We start from the raw sequence: 21,606 nt of genomic DNA, 5'->3' as shown, positions 1-21,606 counted from the left end.
AAATGTCAGGAAAAGAACACAGTGATAAGTTACGTCGGAAAAAGGAAAACTCACCTTAGTTAGTTTGAGTGAGCTGGAATATCACGCTAAAAAACAAAAGCACCTTGTTTGGTGTGTGTTTATGGTAATCAGTATTCGTGCTGATAATTTTTCTTTACTATTATTAATGTATTTGATCAGTATGTGTTTATTTTTTTATCTACTAAACAAGTGCTAATGATTTTTTTTCCCTGTGAAAGATCCTTCTATTAGTTAAAAAGAACGCCCGAAGGCTACAACCCCTGCTTGGGAGCGACAGATACAATAGGGGGGAAATTGCCCCTTAAATGAACTCACCCACCCTCACTCAAAACTGAATCATACAATCGGGGGGGGGGGGGGGAGCCAAACAGGTGGCCGGTAGTGCTAGTGCACTGAACCCTATGCGTGATGAAAGAAAGGGCCCTCTCTCCAAAGGTCAAGAAAGGCCTCCGACCTCCGCCACGCATGCTGTCAGAACTTTGTCAAACTGACCCCGCAGGGTATGGATAAGCTCTGCCCAAAAGTCCATGATGGTCTCCGTCGGTGGTATGAGCCTGTCCTCAAAGATCCAGAAGAATCTGGCTTGCTAGACAAACCAAATAGCCATACTCCGCAAGCAACTCGAAGAATATGTCAAAGAGAAAAGTGTTTCCAATGTGGGAAGAAGGGACATATGGCTGTAAAATGTCCCGACAAGCCGCCCCAAACCAATGCATTGCCAAAGGAACTTCAACATCAGGATGATACACTGCCAAAGGTAAGGCAACTTTTCAAGACTTGGAGCAAAGTGGCTAACCAACCCATGCTTATCCATTTTGACAGTGGTGCTGCTATCCACCACAACATTCATCCCCAAGTGGTTGAAGCACTGTCTAGAATCCACTCCCGAGTATCCCTAGCGGTGAGTCCAACCGCCTCCTTGCTCGAAGAAGATGAAACTCCGGTGTCCGTAATCTCCAAGTGCACAAAAGCTGGAGTCTTGACAATTACTGCTAAGGAATCTGCACCTTTCTCGATGCTCCACTAAGGACATTTCCTCCAATAGTGGCCTTTCTCGCCACAATGGTTACAAGTCCGCTCTGATCCAACGGAAGCGTCGCTCTTCGCTCCAGGGCTGAGCAGCGTAGTCTGGCACTGGGCCCTGGTTGGTTGTACCCCTCTGCGCAATAATGGCATGACTGGTCGCCTCAGTCTCGTATCCCATGATAGGGCCTGACTGTGTCAACAACCAAGCTATTGATCCCCAAGTGTAGATCTGACACTCATCTGAGGTTACCGTCAAGCGGAGAATCCTCAACGAAATCTGGTGAGTCCACTGAAAACGGAATCGTTCTCTAGGACAGCTTGTCGAACACTTGAGAAATTCAACACATTAATTCAACCATGAAAACACATGCTTTGCAGGTTTTAACAAAATCAAATAAATTAAACAAAAGCATAACAAACATAATACTTAGCTCCAAGACAAACATGCTGGGTGCAATCTTCCCCCCCCCCTTGTGCGTGGCCTTCCCCCACACGAGTATTTTTATTAGCTTTCAACCAAAAATAGGCCATAGCCCCCAAAAATATACAAAGTGTTGCTTTTAGGGAGCACGACACTCTTCCACAACAAAAATAGAGTGTCCCAAAAATTGGGGCTAGGGTAAAGCCTTTAGGCTTTAATAAATTCAAGTATTTTTCCCAATGTATCAAAATGGAAAAATCAACTACTAAGGTTACAAGCTATGCTAGTAAAAATAAATATGATGCGCATAAGAAACATTCTCCTCGACATTATTCATCTATCCTCGTAATCTTCATCACTTGAAAATATAAGCCCAATTAATAATTAAATTAATCTCACAAATATTAAACAGGCACAAACCATCACCAACTCATGACTACCAGGCGTAAGTACCCTAGGAATCACCCTGCCATACAAACCTAACTGAAATAATCATAGACGGCCCCAAGCATACGTCATATACCGCACGTATTAATATTTATAGTGGTATCACCCACGATATTAACCTAGCCGGCATGACGCAAGAGTAACCTAGGCGTCCCCAAATTACTCAAGAGGGAAAAATAATATTCTTAAAGAGGACTTCAAATATATTCTCATGACAGTCCTTGGGCAATCCCAGAGATAATAACGTTGGGTCTCACTGTGATGTCCACACCCCTCCACACCCCATACACTCTGCTGGCTGTCTATTGAATGCCAGCCATGTTCCTAGTGCTGTCCCTCTGTGTGCCACAAGCCAGAGAAATCCGGTGGGGCTGTGAGCTGCTCCATAGCCGTCGCTAGAAATCAGTCAAGAACTCTCTGGTAAGCTCCTGGTGCCATCAATGCTTTGCAACTGCCAGAGTGCCCCCAAACCACGCCGTCTGCATGTGGCGCCCGAGTCTAGCTGAATACTGGAAGAACGGAATCCCTGGGCCAGTGGGCTGTTAGGGGCGGCAAAGGGGTCCCTCCACTGCCACTCACCAGGGTCCCACTGCAATTGAGCAAGGGGGCGCCGCTCCCAAGTCCATAGGTTCCATGACGGCTCTCCTGCAACCTCACTCGGGGCCGCCATACTCTGTCGCGCACTCCCACCACTCTGAGCCTCTAGAAGGTGCACTCAGCCACAATGGGGGACTTTGTCTGGGCCTGCTCCAACGTGCCCTCAGGACCAACATCAAAGAAGCGGCAAGTCCGGTCCTCCTCGCACCTGTGGTGGACGACGATGAGGAGCTCATGTCATGTAAAGGCTCCCATCCAGGGTGGAGCCCCGGCCTCTATCGGCTGTCTCCAATCCTCAGGAATGGCCTCCTCAATGTCGCCACCGATAATCAGCTCTGGCTGCCTCTCAATCGCGCAATGCTCTATGTTTGAACCTCCTGTGGGAGACTCGGAAACTCAAGCCAGTCTCTAAAGCTCCTCCCTGGGCCAGCTGCTAGCGCCCCCTCCCACCCCAAGAGATGTGGGGCCATAAGCCAACCATATGGCCTCGATGAGTCTGAGTCTGTGAATTCCAGACCAAGGGCTAGCGATGACGCTCCTTTGTACATGAGGGGGAAATCTGAACCAGGGCTAGCCTAAGCTGCTTCCAAGCTCTCAATAGACTACAAGCAAATCGCTCCTCACATCTCCTGCTCATGCCAAGCCTGCATATATCGGGTCTCTGAAGGCCAGGGACAACCAGTCACAGGAGTCCTGGATCGAATCCTCTGTAGCAAGAGCTCCTTCCAGGGCCCAACGCCCGGGAGTAATCCTCGCACAATGAGCTTGCCCAGTAGGGCTCTACTCTGACAAGCCGAATCCACAATCCCTAATCCCCCATGTGATACAAGGAGAATAATCACTGGCCAGGTCACCTTGGCCCGCACTGGCCTGCCATCACCCCTAGACCATAAGAAGGGCTTGATCAGCCGCTGTACGTGGCTGATACAGGAGCTGGAGAATATCCAGCAAGAGGTGATGTACCACAGTCACCAAGAGGACGTGATTCAGCACAACGGCTCACCCTGCCAAAGAGAGACGGGCAAAACTCCTGAATAGGAGCTTCCTCCGAATATTCAAAAGAAGCAATGCAATCTGCTGCTCAAGGGAGAGATCAAGTCTTACTTGACAGCCCAAATATCTCAGTGGTGTGCCGGCAGGGTCCATCTGAAAGAGGGGCTCGGCATCACTGCGCGTGGGGGGGGGGGGGGGGGGGGGGGGGGGTTGTCACCTGTCCAAAATTCACAAGATTTGTGCCAGTTTATCTGGGCACCCGATGCATGGCAGAATATCTCAATGGCCTGCTGGAATCTCGCCAAGTTGGGCGCTGGCCCTCTCAAATACATAGTTGTATCATCTGGAAACTCTGAGTCTAGTAGCTCCTCTCCCCTGATGGGTAGGCGGAGCCCCTGAAGCTCGACCTCTAGGGTCGACAAGTAGCTACTCATGGTGTAACACGCGTCGGCCTCTTCTGTGCCCAGTTGTCGGAAGCGATTAAGAAGCACTTGTGCTCAACTGTGAAGGTGTGCGTATGGAAAGACTTGCACACAATGTATTGCAAAGTAGAGAGAAGACAACTGCAAAAGAGAGAGAAATGGAGAAGGGTGTTCCCGAAAGGGGCCACCCTCTGCTTACTTGCTTGTGTTACCCTGTTGGTGCTGAACATGCACCTTGAGAACTGTTGAAAACACACACGAGAGTACATGAAGAGGGGGCTGAAAACGCACGCAAGCGTGTGGCCGCAGGTTCGCGTGCAAGTGCGCACGAAGGGCTGATAGGGCTGATGAGGAACGCGGGAGCACGGGGGGGCTCTTCTGCGTGAAGAAATCCACACATGTGGCTGAGAATACACGTGCGCATTTCTTCTTTCTTCTGCTTGATTTGATGCGCATGATTAAAACGTGGGCTAAGGCTTTCCTTTTATATTTTGTCATTAAATTTGACCGATTCCCTCAAGTTGTCTAAAGTGGTGTTTTTTTAAAATTATTATTTTGCCCGCTTAACCCTAAGGATAAAAGCTAACTTTTAATCATGCTCTACTGTGCTTGTCCGGACTCAGAATTGAGATCCAAAACTTGTGTCTAATTGCTCATGTAGTGTAGCTCGCTTGGAGACTCCAGAACGGCATACGACATCTTTTTAAAAATGCTTATGCAAGCATTGCAGGTGACTGCGGGTGCGCTTGGGCGCCTGTGCGAGCGTGTCATCGTGCACCGAGAGGTGGTGCACATGACATTCCCTCTTGCTTAAATTGGCGGTAACCGCATGGCGTCCACGTAGTCTGCCAATAACTGTGGGTACTTCAGGAAGAGATCCCAGTCCAACCAAACCGCCTCCTGCGTATCACGGTCCCGGAATTTGGTGGGGAACTGCCTCTCCCGCTTCCCCGAACCATGCTTTCCATTTGTGGAGTAAGATCTACTCTGGTTCAATGACCTCTGCTTCATCTACAATTTCAGGTTGCTGCTCATCGGGAATATCTTGAAGAGGTTGTCCAATGTACGGCTTTAACCAAGAGACATGGGAGACGACGTGCATCGTCCACGAAGGAGGAAGCTTGAGGAATAAGTATCGTTGAGGATAGCTTGAACTAAGGGCAAATGGTGCTCCCACCGATTCTACTGATCATTACAGCAAGCCTTCAAGACATCGAAAACTAATTGATTATAAATCTGTCTGCCCATCGGTTTGCGGATGGAAGGCACTCGAAAACTATAACTGGGTGCTAGAGTTCGCAAAAAGTGCCTTCTAGAATTGCGAGGTGAACTTGGCGTCCCGATCTGAAGTGATGGTCTTTGGTAAGCCGGCAACGGGAAACCAAAACTGGATGAATAATTTCATGGAAATAACATCATGAACTTGTTGAAGCGGTCCACTATAGTGAAGCACATTGTGTTCCGGGTAGGATGGGATGCCGAAAGGAGTCCAACAAAGTCCATCAAGATGTCGTGAAACGGATGGGCAATGGTTGGGAAATGGTTGAAGAAGCCCTGTTGCTTTCTGATGAGAACTTTTTACTTTCTGACATGTCTGACATTGCTGCACATACTCGTAGACATTCCTCATCATGCGGGGCCAAAAGGAGGACTGTTCACGCTTCTCCGATGTACCATTGATGCCATGGTGTCCCGTAATGAGAGTCATGTGCATCATGGTGGAGAAGTGTTGCTCTACATGTTGCGGTGATGCAAAGGTGACCCTTATAGAGTAGCCAAGCATCCTGGATGCTGTAATGGCTAGGCTCACGAGCCCATGCTAATCTGTACTGAGTCCCAAACTCGGAAGAGTCATGGTACTCATCCTGCATGTCCTCCAACTATGGTCCTTGAATATCCAACACATACTGAACCAGCTCGACTTGGCCGGACTTGCGACTAAGAGCATCCGCCATGGGATTGTGCTTCTCGAGAAGGTACTCGATCATGCCGCCGAACTGCTGGAAGATTTGGCTCCATCCAGCTTGTTGATCGCTCCAATTGGTGCTGGGCATCGTCTGCAACCACTTCAAAGCTTGGTGGTCAGTCTTGACCACAAATTCTTGCCCATATAAGAAATGTTTCCAATGTTCCAGGGTGGAGATAACTGCAAAAAGTTCCTTGTCATAAACTGAATAGTTGCGCTGAGCACTATTCAATTTCTTGCTGTAATTTGCCACTGGTCTGCCATCTTGCTGAAGTACGGCTCCAATGGCAATATTGTTGGCATCCGTGATGACCTCGAAGGGCTCATTCCATGAAGCAATTTTGAGAACTGGTGCCTCGGACGCCAACCGCTTGAGAGCATGAAATGCCTCCAATGCTTCTCCTGGGACTGAGACTTTCTGCTTCTTGGTCTTATAGCCTTTAAGAATGTCTGTAAGGGAAGCTGTTGTATTTGAAAAAATTGCCATATGTCGGTTGTAGGGTCTGACCCACAAAAGATCTGATCTATTAAGCGTTTTGAGGAACTTTCCAAGCTTGGATGGCTTGGATCTTGTCGAGATCCAACCGAATGCCATCACTGCTGATGATAAAACCGAGATATGATATCTCTTTGACTCCAAACACGCTCTTCTTGGCGTCGGCGTAGAACTCGTTTTCTTCCAAGATTTGGAAGACCCTCTCTACATCCAACAAATGTTGCTCGTATGTCACGGAGAAGACTTGGATGTCATCGAGGAAGATGGAAACACATTTGCCAATGAGGATAGCAAAAGCTTGATGCATCGTCTTATTAAAAGTCCCTGGTGTGCCTGTGAGTCCTGACCACGAACTCGAATTGGCCACACTCAGTCCGGAAACCCTTCTTTGGAATATTTACTTCAAAAATCCGAACCTGATGGTAGCCGCTCCTCAAATCAATCTTTGTAAAATACTTGGCACCATCTAGTCTCTCCAAAATATACTCTTTGCGGGGCATGGGAAACCGGTTCTTAATGGTAAGCTTATTTAATGCCAGATAGTCCGCACATAAGCTAGTGGACTTGTTCTTCTTCATGATGAAGAGAACGGGTGCTGCAAAAGGAGATGATGACAGACGGATAAATCTAGCCCGAAGTAAGTCTGCTATTTGAGACTCCAGTTCGCCCTCCAAAGCTTTGGTTAAGCGATAGGGGAATTGACAGGGAGGTTCTGCGCCAAGAATCAACTGGATGTGATGATCCTCCGGTCTCGAAGGTGGAAGCTTCAGAGGAAGGTCATCCTTCAACATGAGATGCCAGTACTTGTCCACTAAGGCCTTCATCTTGGGTTCCATATCTTGCTCTGCTGCTAGCTCGGACTCCGGAGCTGCTCCAACCGATGAAATGCTGTGAATAGATGCGGTTGACTGCGGGTTGACGCGAACGTATAACAAGGCACACTCAGCGCTTTTCTGAGTGCTCTACGAGCCTGAAGGTGTGAGCCAATCACAGGTGATGGATGTGGGGGTGGGGACTCCTTCGGTAAGGAAGAAAGTCGCCATCTTGGTATCTAGGACCGGTGTGTGAAACTCCATCCATGGATTGCCCAATGTCGCATCCAATCAAGGGGGCAACTAGAAAATCTCGCTTAAATGAGACTTGCTGAATCTGGAATTGGATTTTTTCAGCTTTCTGCGTGATTTGTGTGCGGATGCTGGGTGTGAATCGATCAACATCTACGTGCACTAGAGTCAAAGAGCAGTGCAACTCGTTGGCTAACTATGGAGAAATCAAGTCCTCCGAACTGCCGGTGTCAAATAACACCGTAAACTGATGGCCTTGGGCTAGGCCGTAGGCGCGAAGCAAACCGGATGGTGCTGATGTATCCTCCTACTTATCCACAAAGTGCACCCTGGGGGCATGCAAACTGGCGATAGGATAAAAAACTGCACTGGTTGTTGGGGTGGGTGGAGTAGGAGCGGGATTTGCTGAGGTTGTGGCTGTCGAGGCTGCTGAAGTAGAGGCCCTATGTTACGTCCACGTTAAAGGTGTGGGTAGGTCTAGCGTTAGGGCTGGGTCGGATTGGGTGTCCGGATGTCCGAGCGGGCGCTTGTGTGAAAGCGACCAGTGCAGCCAGTAACTTTAGAAGAGGCCGGAGGCCTCATTCGACACATGAGACCCTCTAGCTTGAGAGCTAGTGCGTAGCCTGCGAGGCTAGCATGGCACGAGGTCCCCCGAGGGGGTTAGGCCAGGTGGTATGGGACGCCTTGGTTTTAACGTTGCGGGCGCTTGCCTATGGACGCTTGGGGGTGTCACTGGATGGTGACTGGATGGGTGGTTGATCTGACCCAAATCCCTTCAGTGGTCCCATAGCTAGGAGCATGCCTCGTTTTATGTTTTTTGGTATCAGAGCGAGCCGGGCTACGAGGGGATCGTGTGCGCGCACATGGGAAAGGGTTTTGGAGGAAGAGGATTAAATTTTAATTGAGAAAAATGAAGTTTTCATTTTTAATGTGTGTACCAATTTATGTTAAAGAATTGCATATTGAGCATGTGTGTGTGTGCATGCAATTTTTATGCAGGAGAAATATGGTAACTCATTAAAAAAAAAGAGAAATATGAAATTTGCTTCTTGCTCTGTATTATAGGAGGAGGAAAGTATTGAAGTACTTTTATCTTCTTGCTCTACAATGAAGCAGGCAAATAAAAATGTGTATTTTTCATGAAAGTTAAATTTGTAGGTATAATTTTGAATATTCTCTCATTGATTGCAAAATGTAGATTCTCTCTGAGCTGAAAATCTCTCTAAATTTTTGAATTTTCTCTCTGCTAAACTGATTGTTTTTCTTTGTTACTATATGAGCATACTCTCTGTGTGCCTGGTGTGTGCATAAAAATTAAAATTAAAATCACAATTTTAACCATATAAAAGTGCTCAATTGTAGAGAGAGAAAAATAACAGCCTGCTCAGAAAAAATTACTGCACTTTCTAGAGAGAGAGTGCAGGTTGGGCAGCAGAGAGAGATATACTCCATGTGTGGCTTGCACTCTCTAGAGACAGAGTGGGTTGTAGCCTTCACGTAGAGAGAGAAGAGAGAGAAAGACTGCGCGCTGCACTTTCTAGAGAGAGAGTAGCACCTATAGAATGCGCATGCACATGGGCAGAATGGCCTTGCGTGTGTAAAGAGAGAGAGAGAGAGAAAGAAAGAAAGATATATTAACGGCTACGAGAGGCCATAGTGAAAAATAAAATGAAATGATATATTAATGTCTCTTAGAGGCCATAGTGGCCTATGAGACCAAAACTGAGAGTACATCTGAAGATGGTGTCTCATCAAAGAGAACAACTAAATGAGACTAAAAAGGACAATAAATTGATTGTCCTATAGTTATAAGAACAGAATTGTAAGACTCCGAGATGATACTGAGTAGAAAATACTGGAAAATACTGAAAAATGTATATGAGGTAGATCCATGTATGCTGATCAGTTGAAGTGTTGCCCTCTCCTTAGATCAAGTATCTCCGCCATGGGGCTGTCTAGAATGGAGAGGTCATAGAAGAAAGCGAGGTAGGCGCCTCCGATGCCGAGCAATAATGGCTCTGATCTGGCGATGGTGAGGATGCCTTGGTTGGGATCCTGGTGGGCGTGGCTGACGAGCACGACATAAGATAACTGCTCTATCAGTGGGGACTCCCTGGGAGCGTGATCGGTGCCCTAATGGCCCAATGGAGGAGGTATCAGGAGGTGTGTGGGTTGGGTTGCTGGTGCTGGTGCCGAAGAAATTTGTCAGGGTCCTCTATCTAGGTACATCATGGCTCGGCCTCCTGTCTGCCAAGAGGGTCTCTCTGTGTCTCCTGAGCTCAAGTAGAAACAATCCCAGGCATCTCTCATCCTCAAACTCCATGACCCTGCGTAACGGCCCAAAACCCTCTCGGAAGAGGTAGTGATATCTTCCTCGGATCTCATAATAGACTGTACATCGGCAAATGTAGTGTTCCTCTATCTCTACCTCCTGGTAGCATAGCTGACAAATGCGGTCATCCACGATCTGATGCGCATATTGCCTTGTCTCAATTCAGTGTGATGAGGTCCGGATCTGTCCAATGGCACAACGTATACCATGTGATAGGTGTACATCCATGTACGCCGGGCGGGTGATAAAATCATCCGGTGAGAGGTGTAGAAAATGGCTCTTGTAATGAGCCATTTTCGTGCCCAAGGGCTCAAGGGGGCTAGTCCATGTCCTCTCTGTGTCCACCTGATGATATCCATCCTGATCACGCGGTTTGGCTCTGAGCGGGAGAGATCCAAAAATGGACAATCCAGACTGTACTGAAAGGGTGGTAGTGCCTCTATCCGCAAACCATGTAGGTAAAACCATGATCTCATCTGAGCGTACCAACAATGAGTATCTCCATCCTCTGCCAACTGCCAACTGTATGGATGAGGTCAATGCCAATCGGGAGTACCTCTGCTACTGAGGGAGCTCCCATAGCCACTGTAAAAAGGTAACTGCCTAGAATAGGGCCTCGGTTACTACTGGTGGGGCACCTAGCTCAGCCCGAACAATCTCATGTGGTACTGATGATTTGCTCCGAATCATGCCGACAATCATCATAATCAGTGGTCTCTCCATTTACCTCCATCCCTCATCTGTCCCTCTCTGAGACTGGGTCCCCAAATTGGAGCTCCGTACAGGAGGGTCGGTGTGACAAAGCCACAATTTGGTGCGTGGCTCCTGAAATTGTATGTGTGCACATTGCCTCTCAAGTGCCCCCAAGGCTGCATGCCCTCGAGCTAATCTAGCTGCTGTTGCCTCCTTCAGGGAGAAACGCGGTCCTGTGAAAGTAACTCCCAAGTAGACATATGACCTGACGTACTCTACCGGCTGCGTGGAGAGAAAGAGGATCTGGATTTTTCATGTAGCCGCGTGGAGAGAGAGAGAGAGAGAAATCTAGAAAACTCATGTTGCTTTTGAAAAGAAATCATGATACATTTAAAAAAAAAATTTTAAAAAAAAGTGTGAAGTTTGGGCATGGCCAAAGTTTTGGCGCATTTTTTTTAAGTGATTTAAAAAAAAAACCCAAATGTGAAACCTGCATATTGATTAAAACTTTTGCATAATCCGGAGAGCAAAAAAATGTGCACACAAGTTGGATTTTCTCAGGCTAGTAATGGAGAAAAAGGTGCCAATAACTTTGCCCCCCACCTGGGTCCAGTGGGATGCCTGTTTGTGAAAGTGGGAGTCATGCCGAATCTCCTCTATAGAACTGAGCTCTGTTGGGGTAAAGGCGTTATGCCCACCCTTATAGTGTGTACAAGCCCATAAGTTATAGTACATAGTACACTTAGTACTTTTAATGTACTAAGTGCACTATGTGTACTAGTGCAATATACATGTGTGATAGGGGAGTCACACACTCATATCATCATGAGTTGACTTATCCCCACAACTCTCTCTCTCCCTTGTTCTCTCTGTGTATGTCTCCCACATGAATTAACCTAACCCTAATTCTTCTCTTCTCCCATTCAACTGGTATCAGAGCCGGTGCCCTTTGAATCTCTCTGCTGCATAGCTCTCGTTTCACACAGCCATTCTGCTGGTCGTACCCTGTGCTGGTCGTACCCTGTGATTGCTATCAGCTGGCTTAAGCAGTGCTGCTCTCCCAGGCGCAGGTGGAGAAGAAGGCAAATGCAGGGGTGTCAGCGCTGGGCAGCATACGTCCATACATTGGGCGGATAAGCGCTGAATCCAAGAAGCGTGTAGCGCTGGGTGTAGACTGGCGCTAGGCGAAGCAGGCAAACACAAGCGAAGGCATGCGTGTAATCGTGGAGACAAGCTCGTAGCGAAGCGTGGAGTTCTAGCCAGCAGCCAGGCGGACACGGAGTGCAGCGGCGTACAGCAATTCGATTGCTACGTGTAAAGTTGGGTAGCGCCACGCAGGCGAAGGCGGCATTCAACTGCGGCGCTCATTTTTTTTTCCAACTTCCCGTTACGTGTAACGCTGGCCAAGGCGTAACGCTGGCCAAAGCGTAACAACGCTTACACAGCAGGCGGTTGTATGGGCTGCGTAGCTCTCCTCGTGGGCAACAACGGGGACACGTTCTCTACACGACTGTACCCGTCAGCTGCAAGTACAATCGCCCAGCCCATACAGTACCTGCAGGTGACCTAAATCTGCTACGCAGCCAGCCATCCGTACATCAGGTACAGCTGCAGGAGCATCAGCATCAGCATCAATAGCAGCACCAAATTCAGCACACCCCTTTCCTGCAACAAAATTCAGAAATTACAAGGTATCTTGCTTCAATTTTTTTTTTGGGACTTGCAATAGAGCAGGTACAATAATCAATTGAGCAGGTACAGGTGCCCAATTGCTCAATTTTGAGCAAAATTGGCAAAATTGGGTGACATTGGTCACAATCAGGATCAATTTGCAGGAAATTGGTCACAATCAGGATCAATTTGCAGGAAATTGGATGTCAAAATTTGGGGCTTTTGATGTAATTGTGCAATTAAGCACTCATACATGCTGTATGATGTGAGAAATCGCACATTTGGGCAAAATTGCAGCAAATTGCAGTGCAAATCAAGGGGCTTTTGTGCCGATTGGGTTGATTTGCATGCAGGCACTCGCAGTTGATGCTGTGGATAATGTGTTGATGCCTTACAAGCACTCAATGTGCCTGTAAATCAAAGGGCTTTCATTATTTGGATGTATATGTGGCCAGGGGGAAGCATCGTGAACACTCTGGATGCCTTCATGTGCGTCAATGTTATGATCAGAAATTGATCTTAAATCAAGGGGCTTTTCAAGTTTGTATGCTTGTTGAGCTTGGCAAAGCAGCAGGCAAGACATTTATGCCTTGAATCCTCAAAAATCAGCTTGCAGTCAAGGGGCTTTTGCCCAATTTCTGTTCGGGACTGTTGTATGCAGTGTACGGGACTGTAAAAGTCTGATTTTCACTCATTTGGACAGCCAGGAGAGCATTTATTGCTATTGTACCTGCTAGTACAGATTTGGCACAGCTTTGTGCAAGTTTTGGCATGGCTGTACACTGTTTTGAGTGACCATAAGGTTCAATTTCAGCTGCTGTACTTGCCGGTACAGGTTTGGTACATCATTGGTGAGCACTTTTGGTATTGCTGTACAGTACTTTGGAAGGGCAACAGAGCACATTTAAGGTGCTGTCCAAAATCTGCAGCAACCAGATTTTGGTGATTTCATCACAAACAGTGGGAGAAAAGTTGCATTCTTGCTTCCGGAGTGGGAGATAAAGCTTGGGAGAAAAACTGTGAGCACTTTGTGTGCTTTTGGTGCAGTGTTTGCACATTTTTGCAGGGAGTCAGGCATTGACAGGTTGCATATTGCTATGGCAACCACAGGTGAGAGCTCTTCATTGCTTCACATCAAGAAGCTTGAAGGCTCGCATAATTATGATATTTGGCAAACCCAGTGCTACAATGTGTTGCTCCAGAAAAAGCAGCACAAGCCTATCAAAGAAAGGGGTGTAATGCCCGCTTCTCTTACTGCTGAAGAGTGGGAAGATATGGATGAGCTGGCAAGATCTACTATCATGTTGTCTGTGTCAGACTGATTACTTTTCAGCATTCGTGAAGAGAAGACAGCTTGGGGAATGTGGCAGAGATTGCAGGACTTGTATGCCCAACAAAGTGCCTCAAGCAAAGTGTATTGGTTGAAGAAACTCATAGGTCTTCAGATGAAGGAAGGGGCGTCTATGACAGCCCATCTAAATGAGTTTAATGGTATTGTCAGCCAGGTCATAAATCAAAAGTTGGCAATGGACGATGAGTTCAAAGCCACTTTTCTGTTATGCACTTTGCCAGAGAGTTGGGACACATTCAGGACAGCCACTAGCAATTCGCATGCTATGCTGTCATATGCAGATGTTGAGGGTGCTCTTCTTCAAGAATGGTGGTCTTCTTCAAGAAGAGATGAACAGGAAAAACAACTCTGTTGGAAAGTCCAATGCAATGAATGCACGTGGGAGATCCCAACAAAGGGGAAAAAGCCAAGAACGGGGAAGGAGCAAGTCTCGCTCCAAAAAGGATTTGGAATGCCATTATTGTGGCAAGAAGGGACACATTAAAAAGCAATGCTACAAATGGAAAAATGATCAAAAGGAAAAGGGAAAAGGCAAAGACAAAGAGAAAGATGAAGCCAAAGATGTAAAGCCAAAGGGCAAAAGTGGAGTCAAGATTGAAGAAATCAATGTGTCACATGCAGGTGGCAGTGAGGATGAGGTCCTATTTACGTCTTCACTTGATGCCCATTCACTTCTTACAGGTGGTCATGGTATGCACTCATGGATCATTGATTCAGGTGCCTCCTTTCATGTCACAGGTTGCAGAGACTTGTTTGTCAGGTAGACTGCTGGCAATGAAGGAGTGGTTTATTTGGGTGATAACCATGCATGCAAGATTCTTGGCAGAGGTGATGTGAGGCTTGTGTTTTCAGATGGCTCACAGCTTATGCTCCATGATGTCAGGCATGTGCCTGAGATCAAGAAGAATCTGCTTTCTACTGGACAGCTTGATGATGCTGATTATGTTACCACATTTGGTCGTGGAAAGTGGAAGATTAGTAAGGGCTCACTGGTTGTTGCCAGAGGCTCTAAGGTGGACACTCTTTATTTCATGCATGCAGGTGTTTGTCACCATGCTAATGTAAATGCAACCGAGCTGCCGGAAATTTCTATGTGGCATAGCCGGTTGGGACACATGAGTGTCAAGGGAATGGAGCAATTGTCTCGTTTGGGTTACTTGCCTTCTCTAAAGTTTTCAAGTTTTCAGTTTTGTGAGCATTGTATATATGGTAGGCAACTACAGTGCCCTCACAAGAAAGCTCTTGGACAGAAAGATGCTCAGTTAGAGCTTGTGCATACTGATGTATGTGAGATGCCTCAGCTTTCTTTGGGAGGGGCAAAATATTTTGTGTCTTTTATTGATGATGCCACACGCAAGGTGTGGGTCTATCCTCTTCGTTTGAAGAGTGATACATTCTCAGTGTTTCAGAAGTTTGTTGCTCATGTTGAGAATCAAACTGGCAAAACACTGAAGGCTTTGCGTTCCGACAATGGTGGAGAGTATATGTCCAAACAGTTTCAGGACTTTTGTGATGCTAAAGGCATCAAGAGGGAGCTCTCTACTCCTTATGATCCTCCACAAAACGGGACAGCAGAGAGGATGAACAGGACCATTCAGGAGAAGGTCCGTTCTATGTTGTCACATGCTGCGTTACCTCATGGTTTTTGGGCTGAAGCTGTTATGACAGCCGTTCACCTTATAAATAGGTCACCTAACACGAGGCTTGGTGGGAAAGTGCCAGAGGAAGTATGGACAGGGAAGCCTCCGTCATACAAGCACTTGAGAGTGTTTGGTTGCGTTGCGTACGTGCACATACGCAAGGAAATGCGCACCAAACTTGATCCTAAGTCTCACAAATGCATATTCCTAGGATATGGTGACAGAGGTGAAATGGGGTATAGACTATGGGATCCCGTGAATAGAAAGATTATACGCAGCAATGATGTCATTTTTGATGAAACATGCATGTATAAGGAGCCTGCAAGGCAACAGGAGCCTGGCAGAGTCATCTTTGACGATGATGGACATCATGGACAACAACCAAGGGTTGTAAATCAGCCATTACAGCAGGAAAACCAGCCCTTAAATGGTGCTGCAAATGGTCCAAATGGACAGCCAGAGATGGCAGAAGATATCCCTATGGATATACCACAGTTAGAGGAAATACCGGGCATGATATTTCAGCCTTATGGCATGGAACAGGAGCCACCAATGGGTGATATGCAGGCTGGACAGCAACCTGCAAATGATGGTCATTGGGTACGGAGGTCCACTAGACCCTCCAGAGCCCCTGACAGGTTCGTTCCAGGGGTTGACTACTTGATGCTCACTGACTGTGGGGAGCCCTCATGTTATAAGGAGGCTTTACAGAGGGCAGACAAAGCTCTATGGGAGCGTGCCATGAAGTCAGAGATGGATTCTCTGCACAAAAATGGAACATGGAAGTTGGTGCATTTGCCTGCAGGCAAGAAGGTTTTGCCATGCAAGTGGGTATACAGGCTCAAAGTTGCACCAGATGCAAAGCCAAGATACAAAGCCAGGTTAGTGGCTAAGGGCTTCAAGCAGGAATATGGTGTGGACTTTGAGGAGATCTTCTCTCCAGTGGTCAAAATGACCACACTTAGAGCTGTGTTAGCTTTGGTTGCACATGATGATCTGGACTTGATTCAGATGGATGTGAAGACTGCTTTTCTTCACGGTGATCTCCATGAGGAGATATATATGCAGCAGCCAGAGGGTTATGCAGTAAGTGGAAAGGAGTAGCTTGTATGCAAGTTGAAAAAGAGTCTTTATGGGCTCAAACAGGCACCAAGAGAATGGTATCATAAATTTGATACATTCATGAAATCCCAGAAATTCAGGAGAAGTGACATAGATCACTGCTTGTACACCAAGAAAGCTTTGGATGGCAGTCTATTGATCCTCATCTTGTATGTTGATGATATGTTGATTGCCGGGAAATCTCGTAAAGAGATGGATGCCTTGAAGCAGAGGCTGCATCAAACCTTTGATATGAAGGATTTGGGTGATGCAAATCACATTTTGGGTATGCGGATACTTCGGGACAGAAATCAGCATGTGTTGTATTTGTCTCAGAAGGAATACATTGGCAAAGTTTTGCAGAGGTTCAATATGGACGGGGGGAAGAAGACTAGTACTCCTTTGCCTCCATATGTGAAACTCAGTGCTATGGACAGCCCACAGTCAGATAGTGGCAGGGCTGATATGGCCAAGATTCCGTATGCTTCAGCTTGTGGCAGTCTCATGTATGCCATGGTTGCTACTAGGCCGGACATTGCATTTGCAGTGGGAGTGGTTTCTAGATACATGGCCAACCCTGGCAAGAAGCATTGGGAAGCAGTGAAAGGTGTCATGAGATACATGAAGGGCACACAGGATATGTGCATTTGTTTTGGCAAACAGGATGCATTAGTGAATGGTTATACGGATTCGGATTATGCCGGTCATCCAGATAACCGGAAGTCTACTACCGGTTATGTGTTTACATTCACAGGAGGTGCTGTGTCATGGATATCCAGGATGCAGAAGTGCACTGCCTTATCTACTACAGAGGCCGAGTATATTGCAGCCACAGAGGCTTGCAAGGAGGCATTATGGCTATCTCGGTTAGTGGTTGATTTGAGCTATACAGGGGATATTCCATTGCAGACACTTGATGGGCATTGGATGAGGCCAGTTTCAGCCTTGATATGGCCTTGTATATTATCATGTACATGCTGATTTTTCTTTTCCTTCATTTAAGGGCACTTTGCCTTTAAGTGGGAGGTTGTTGGGGTAAAGGCGTTATGCCCACCCTTATAGTGTGTACAAGCCCATAAGTTATTGTACATAGTACACTTAGTACTTTTAATGTACTAAGTGCACTATGTGTACTAGTGCAATATACATGTGTGATAGGGGAGTCACACACTCATATCATCATGAGTTGACTTATCCCCACAACTCTCTCTCTCTCTGTGTATGTCTCCCACATGAATTAACCTAACCCTAATTCTTCTCTTCTCCCATTCAAGCTCCTGGCGGGCCTGGAGACATCCCTGTGGCCCAAGTGTTGAAACTGTAGCGATTGCTCTCGCACCAAGGCAAAAGCTGCCTCAGAGGTCTAATCCTGAAAAGCAGAGCCACAGAGCCGGAAGGAGAAAGCGACTACTGAGTCCATAGCATCGCCCCCCCTCGCTGCAAGAAAGAGGACGTGGACCTGGAGCTTCGTAGCTGGAAGCGCAGACTAAGTCGCCAAAATACCGTGTGAATCCATAATCAAAATGCTCCCCTCGCAAAAAAGAAATCAAAGCTCGGTGTCACTGGGGGAGCTGCCGACAACGGGGAGGTGCTGACAACTAGTGAGGGGCGACTGGCTGTCGCCTCATCCCTGGAGGAGTGGCTCAAGGAAAAAGCAACTGCCTCACAATCGGAGAAGAAGCGCCAGCGGGAATGGGGGGGTGGGGGTGGGGGCGGTGGGGGATTAGCCTGGGGGGCTGGGGACATGCGGTTGGGGGAGGGAGGAAGGGGGGGGAGACGTGAAGATGGGGGGGGGCGAGGCGGGAGCGGGGGGTGGCTGTGAGGTGGGGGGAGGCTGAGGGGCTGGCTGGCCCTCCTGTCCCCCAACCGCAGAGGGCTGGGAAGGCGGCGGGTGCTCGGACATAGCCTCACGGCCAGGTCGCGGGCCCTCGTGAAGGACATCAAATGTGTTTCTAGTGGGAACCTACTGCCGAGCTAGAGCGGTAGGCCTCAAAGCTGTTGCCTGTCGTTCCCCTGTACCTGTACTTGTCCGCCATTGCTCTGGCGCAGGCTGCCAACCTTGCTCGATAGCCTGCGCCAAAGTACCTGCTGTCGAAGTAGTACCTGTTGCTGATGAGGTCTCAAGCGGTGAGGGCCCAGGCGGAGGTGTCGTGTCAACCCCCTGTGATCCCCACTGAGGAAGAATGCAGGAGAGGACTGTCAGGCAGGAAACTTGCCGGAGACACACACACACACACACACAAACACCTACAGATGCCCGAAGGCCTAGACCCAAGAGAACCCACTCAGTCACTCCACACTAACCCTCCACTCCTAAACCCACCGAGACAAACAAACACACTAAAGCTCAACTCCTAAAACCTACTCACACAAAAACACAGAAACCCTACACACACTCACACCCACCCAAACACACACACACACACACACACACACACACACACTAACACACTCCCGGCAACTGGGGCAGCCCGACACGAAGGGGGGAGGGAGGCGCGAGGAGAGGAAAAGCGCGCAGCCGAGAATCAGCACGCAGCCAGGCGCACCGCGATGGCCAGGTGCAGAGGGGTGGCGAATAGGAGGCCACGCGACGAGGGGGGCTGAGGGGTGGCGAGGAGATGGGCGCAATGGAAGGGGGGTGGCGTGCGGCCCGCAGCGAGTGAGCTCGTCACTTCAACTCCTGTAAACTTTGTATTCTCATAAGTGCTAATGAATTTAAATGAACATATTCACAACTTGATTGGTGAGTGCATTGAACGATGAAGGAATTACAGGGTAAAATTCAAAGCAGAACTGTAAGCTCAATTATTGTCAAAGAAAAAGTAAATTGGCGTGTGTGCATGCATATTTTTGTTGTGTATGTGTGTGTGCGTGTTTGGGGTCTGTAATGCAAGCTTTGCAATCCATACTGTAGGACTCCAAAGCTGCAGTTTCTATGGAATATTCCTTCTCACAAAAGCTTTCGGGTCACATCAGAAGACACGCTACCAGAGTTACGCTTTTGTGCTGTGCCCTCAGCATTCATTGCTAGTGAGTAGTGCTTCATCACAGGTGCAGTGCAGAGCGTGGCTGCCGTTAAGGCTAAGTGAACCGGTGCAGTGCCTGGCTACGGTGAAAAATTTAACCTCAACTTATGGCTTGCTGGTATTAGTATTAGCACATGCTTGGTTGTATGCGCTGGTGCCTCCATGGATCTATTTTAGCCTTCATGAGAGTTGTGTCAAATGCATTCTCATAGTGATAATGATTTGTATTCTCGTGGTTGTATTCGCTTGGTGAAAAATTTAACCTCAACTTATGGCTTGCTGGTATTAGTATTAGCACATGCTTGGTTGTATGTGCCGGTGATTCCATGGATCTACCTTAGCCTTCATGAGAGTTATGTCAAATGCATTCTCATGGTGATAATGATTTGTATTCTCATGGTTGTATTTGGTTGTTTGTATCACGGAAGGAATTCCTCAACAAGATATGGTGTGTATTTTGTGTGTTGACAAGTAGAAATTAGTTGTGCATGCACAGCAAGCAGCAGATTCATAATTTTTGTTTGCTATTTTGCGAGTGTCTTTGCAGGTCCGTGTTAAAGCTGCTATAAACAAGCAGTCGAAGCCTCGATTGATAGGCTCAAACTGTCCTAGCATTATCAAACCTGGTGGATTACAAACCTGGAAGAATTAGAATCGTGTCTCTATCGGAAACTTTAACTTCTGAAGCTGTAAGTATTTTTTAGGCTCCTTTGCAAATTTAGTCTTGATGAATCACTGTGGGGAATTGTGTACATGCTGCTGAGTCCTGGTGTTGCAGGTTTTCCAAACAACGGCGGTGGGTTTGGGCCAATCAATCTGTGTAGGGATAGGAGACATTACCTTTAACGGCACAAACTTTGTTGACTGCCTCAAGCAATTAAACTGAAGGTATGGTATGACCTACCTTTATTAAGCGTGGATGCATCCGTTGGCTTCACGCTCTCAGTCTTGTTGCTTGCTATTCATCCATCTCCGAGTATTTTCATGTATTTCACTCAGCAAGGATTGGCAACCCTTTTTTTTTGGGTCTATCAGTACACTACAGCTATTTTATTATCATTTATTGAATGATAATAAAATAGTGCCTAATTATTTATAGTGCCTTTCAACTGAAGCTGCTGTTTGAATAAATATTATGTAGTAGAATTTTCACCTGTAAATGCTTTCTTAATTATTTTCTGGATATGGTTTCTTGTGAGCTTTCTGCAAATCAGATTCTAAATGATCTTAATGAGTAGATATAAGCTTGTGAATACTGTTTCTTTTGTGTTGTGATGATGTGGTTTTCTCATTTGTTTCTCTACTCAGAAGGTTTTTTTTTTCTTTTCCTTGTTTGGAATAATGAAGAGAATAGTCTGTCCTTGTGGTATAGGTCTTCCACGACCTCTGATAAGAAGGATGGTGGAAGCGGGAGCAGTACAGGAAAGATGCATTGGTGAAGATCTATCCAGTATACGCATCGTTGATGGTATAGGCGCACCGTCCTGGTCGTTGTTCCAGGATTGGGCGTCGGATCTTGGAGAAGTGGATCCCTTAGTCCTTGCGGTGGTCGCTCCTTTAAATGCGATCATCGAAACGGCTTTGATGCCTAGCCCAGTATTGCATTGGTTGTTGTTTGTTGAGGCTAATAGTATCATTAGCCATTATGCGCCTTTGCACATACAGGCATTTGCAGCCGGTGCACCGGCAATTCCAGGTCCGCTCGCAGCTCCTCAAGTTCCTATCCCTGTCCGTCATGCCAAAGTCGCTGTCTGTGTCGTAATCGAGGCTATCCAAAATCCTCCCGCCAACTATCCTACCATCACTGGACTTGGCGCCGGTAGCTATATTTGTAATGTTATATATCAGTGGAGGAATGCAGCAGTGACAGTTGATGTATTCAAACCTTGACAGTTAATGTATTCAAACCTGGCTAATTTAGACGTATTCTTACTTTCAACTACTTATTTGTTGTACTAATTCTTTCTATTTTGGTACTTCCCTTAGTGCTAGGCTTCATTACGGCTGAGTCTGCCCTTTCTGTGAATATATGCTCTTATGTGTTTGTGTGTGTGTGGAGTGCGTGTGTGAGAGCATATCTTGATACAGAGTTCTACACCCACTATTGGGCGCTGATGACGTTAGTGGGGATGTCGTAGTATCTATTCCATACAATGCATAATGGAGTTAGTAATATAGTCTTGTGGCTTGCTTAAATTGCGACCTAGAAAAACAAGAATACAACTAATTCCGTTGGTGGGAAGATGCTACGTGATATGAGAAATATTCTTGTTCACACTCCATTGTATGCATCTCTTTTGCTACACCTCTGTGTATTTAGGTACCGTCAAGAGTTTCTC

General features: G+C 47.0%; 1 protein-coding gene across 3 annotated transcripts in view; it reads left to right on the top strand.

Annotated features, from left to right (window-relative positions):
* Window positions 1-21,606, top strand: part of LOC147616128 (uncharacterized) — a 102,048-nt gene that overhangs the window by 39,031 nt on the left and 41,411 nt on the right. Inside the window, exon 6 of one of the 3 annotated variants that reach the window (XM_086778759.1) lies at window positions 19,815-19,999. The exons of the other annotated variants lie outside the window; for them this stretch is intronic. Within the exon in view, the coding sequence (XP_086634885.1) occupies window positions 19,815-19,836 (22 nt within the window). The 3' untranslated portion in view covers window positions 19,837-19,999. Of the gene's footprint in view, window positions 1-19,814; window positions 20,000-21,606 lie in introns of those variants that run through there. 3 annotated transcript variants of the gene reach the window in all.

Source organism: Cibotium barometz, chromosome 39 (genome assembly GCF_041138505.1).
Source record: "Cibotium barometz isolate CiBa-2024 chromosome 39, ASM4113850v1, whole genome shotgun sequence".
NCBI lineage: Eukaryota > Viridiplantae > Streptophyta > Polypodiopsida > Cyatheales > Cibotiaceae > Cibotium > Cibotium barometz.
This window is presented reverse-complemented; position numbering and strand designations above follow the sequence as displayed.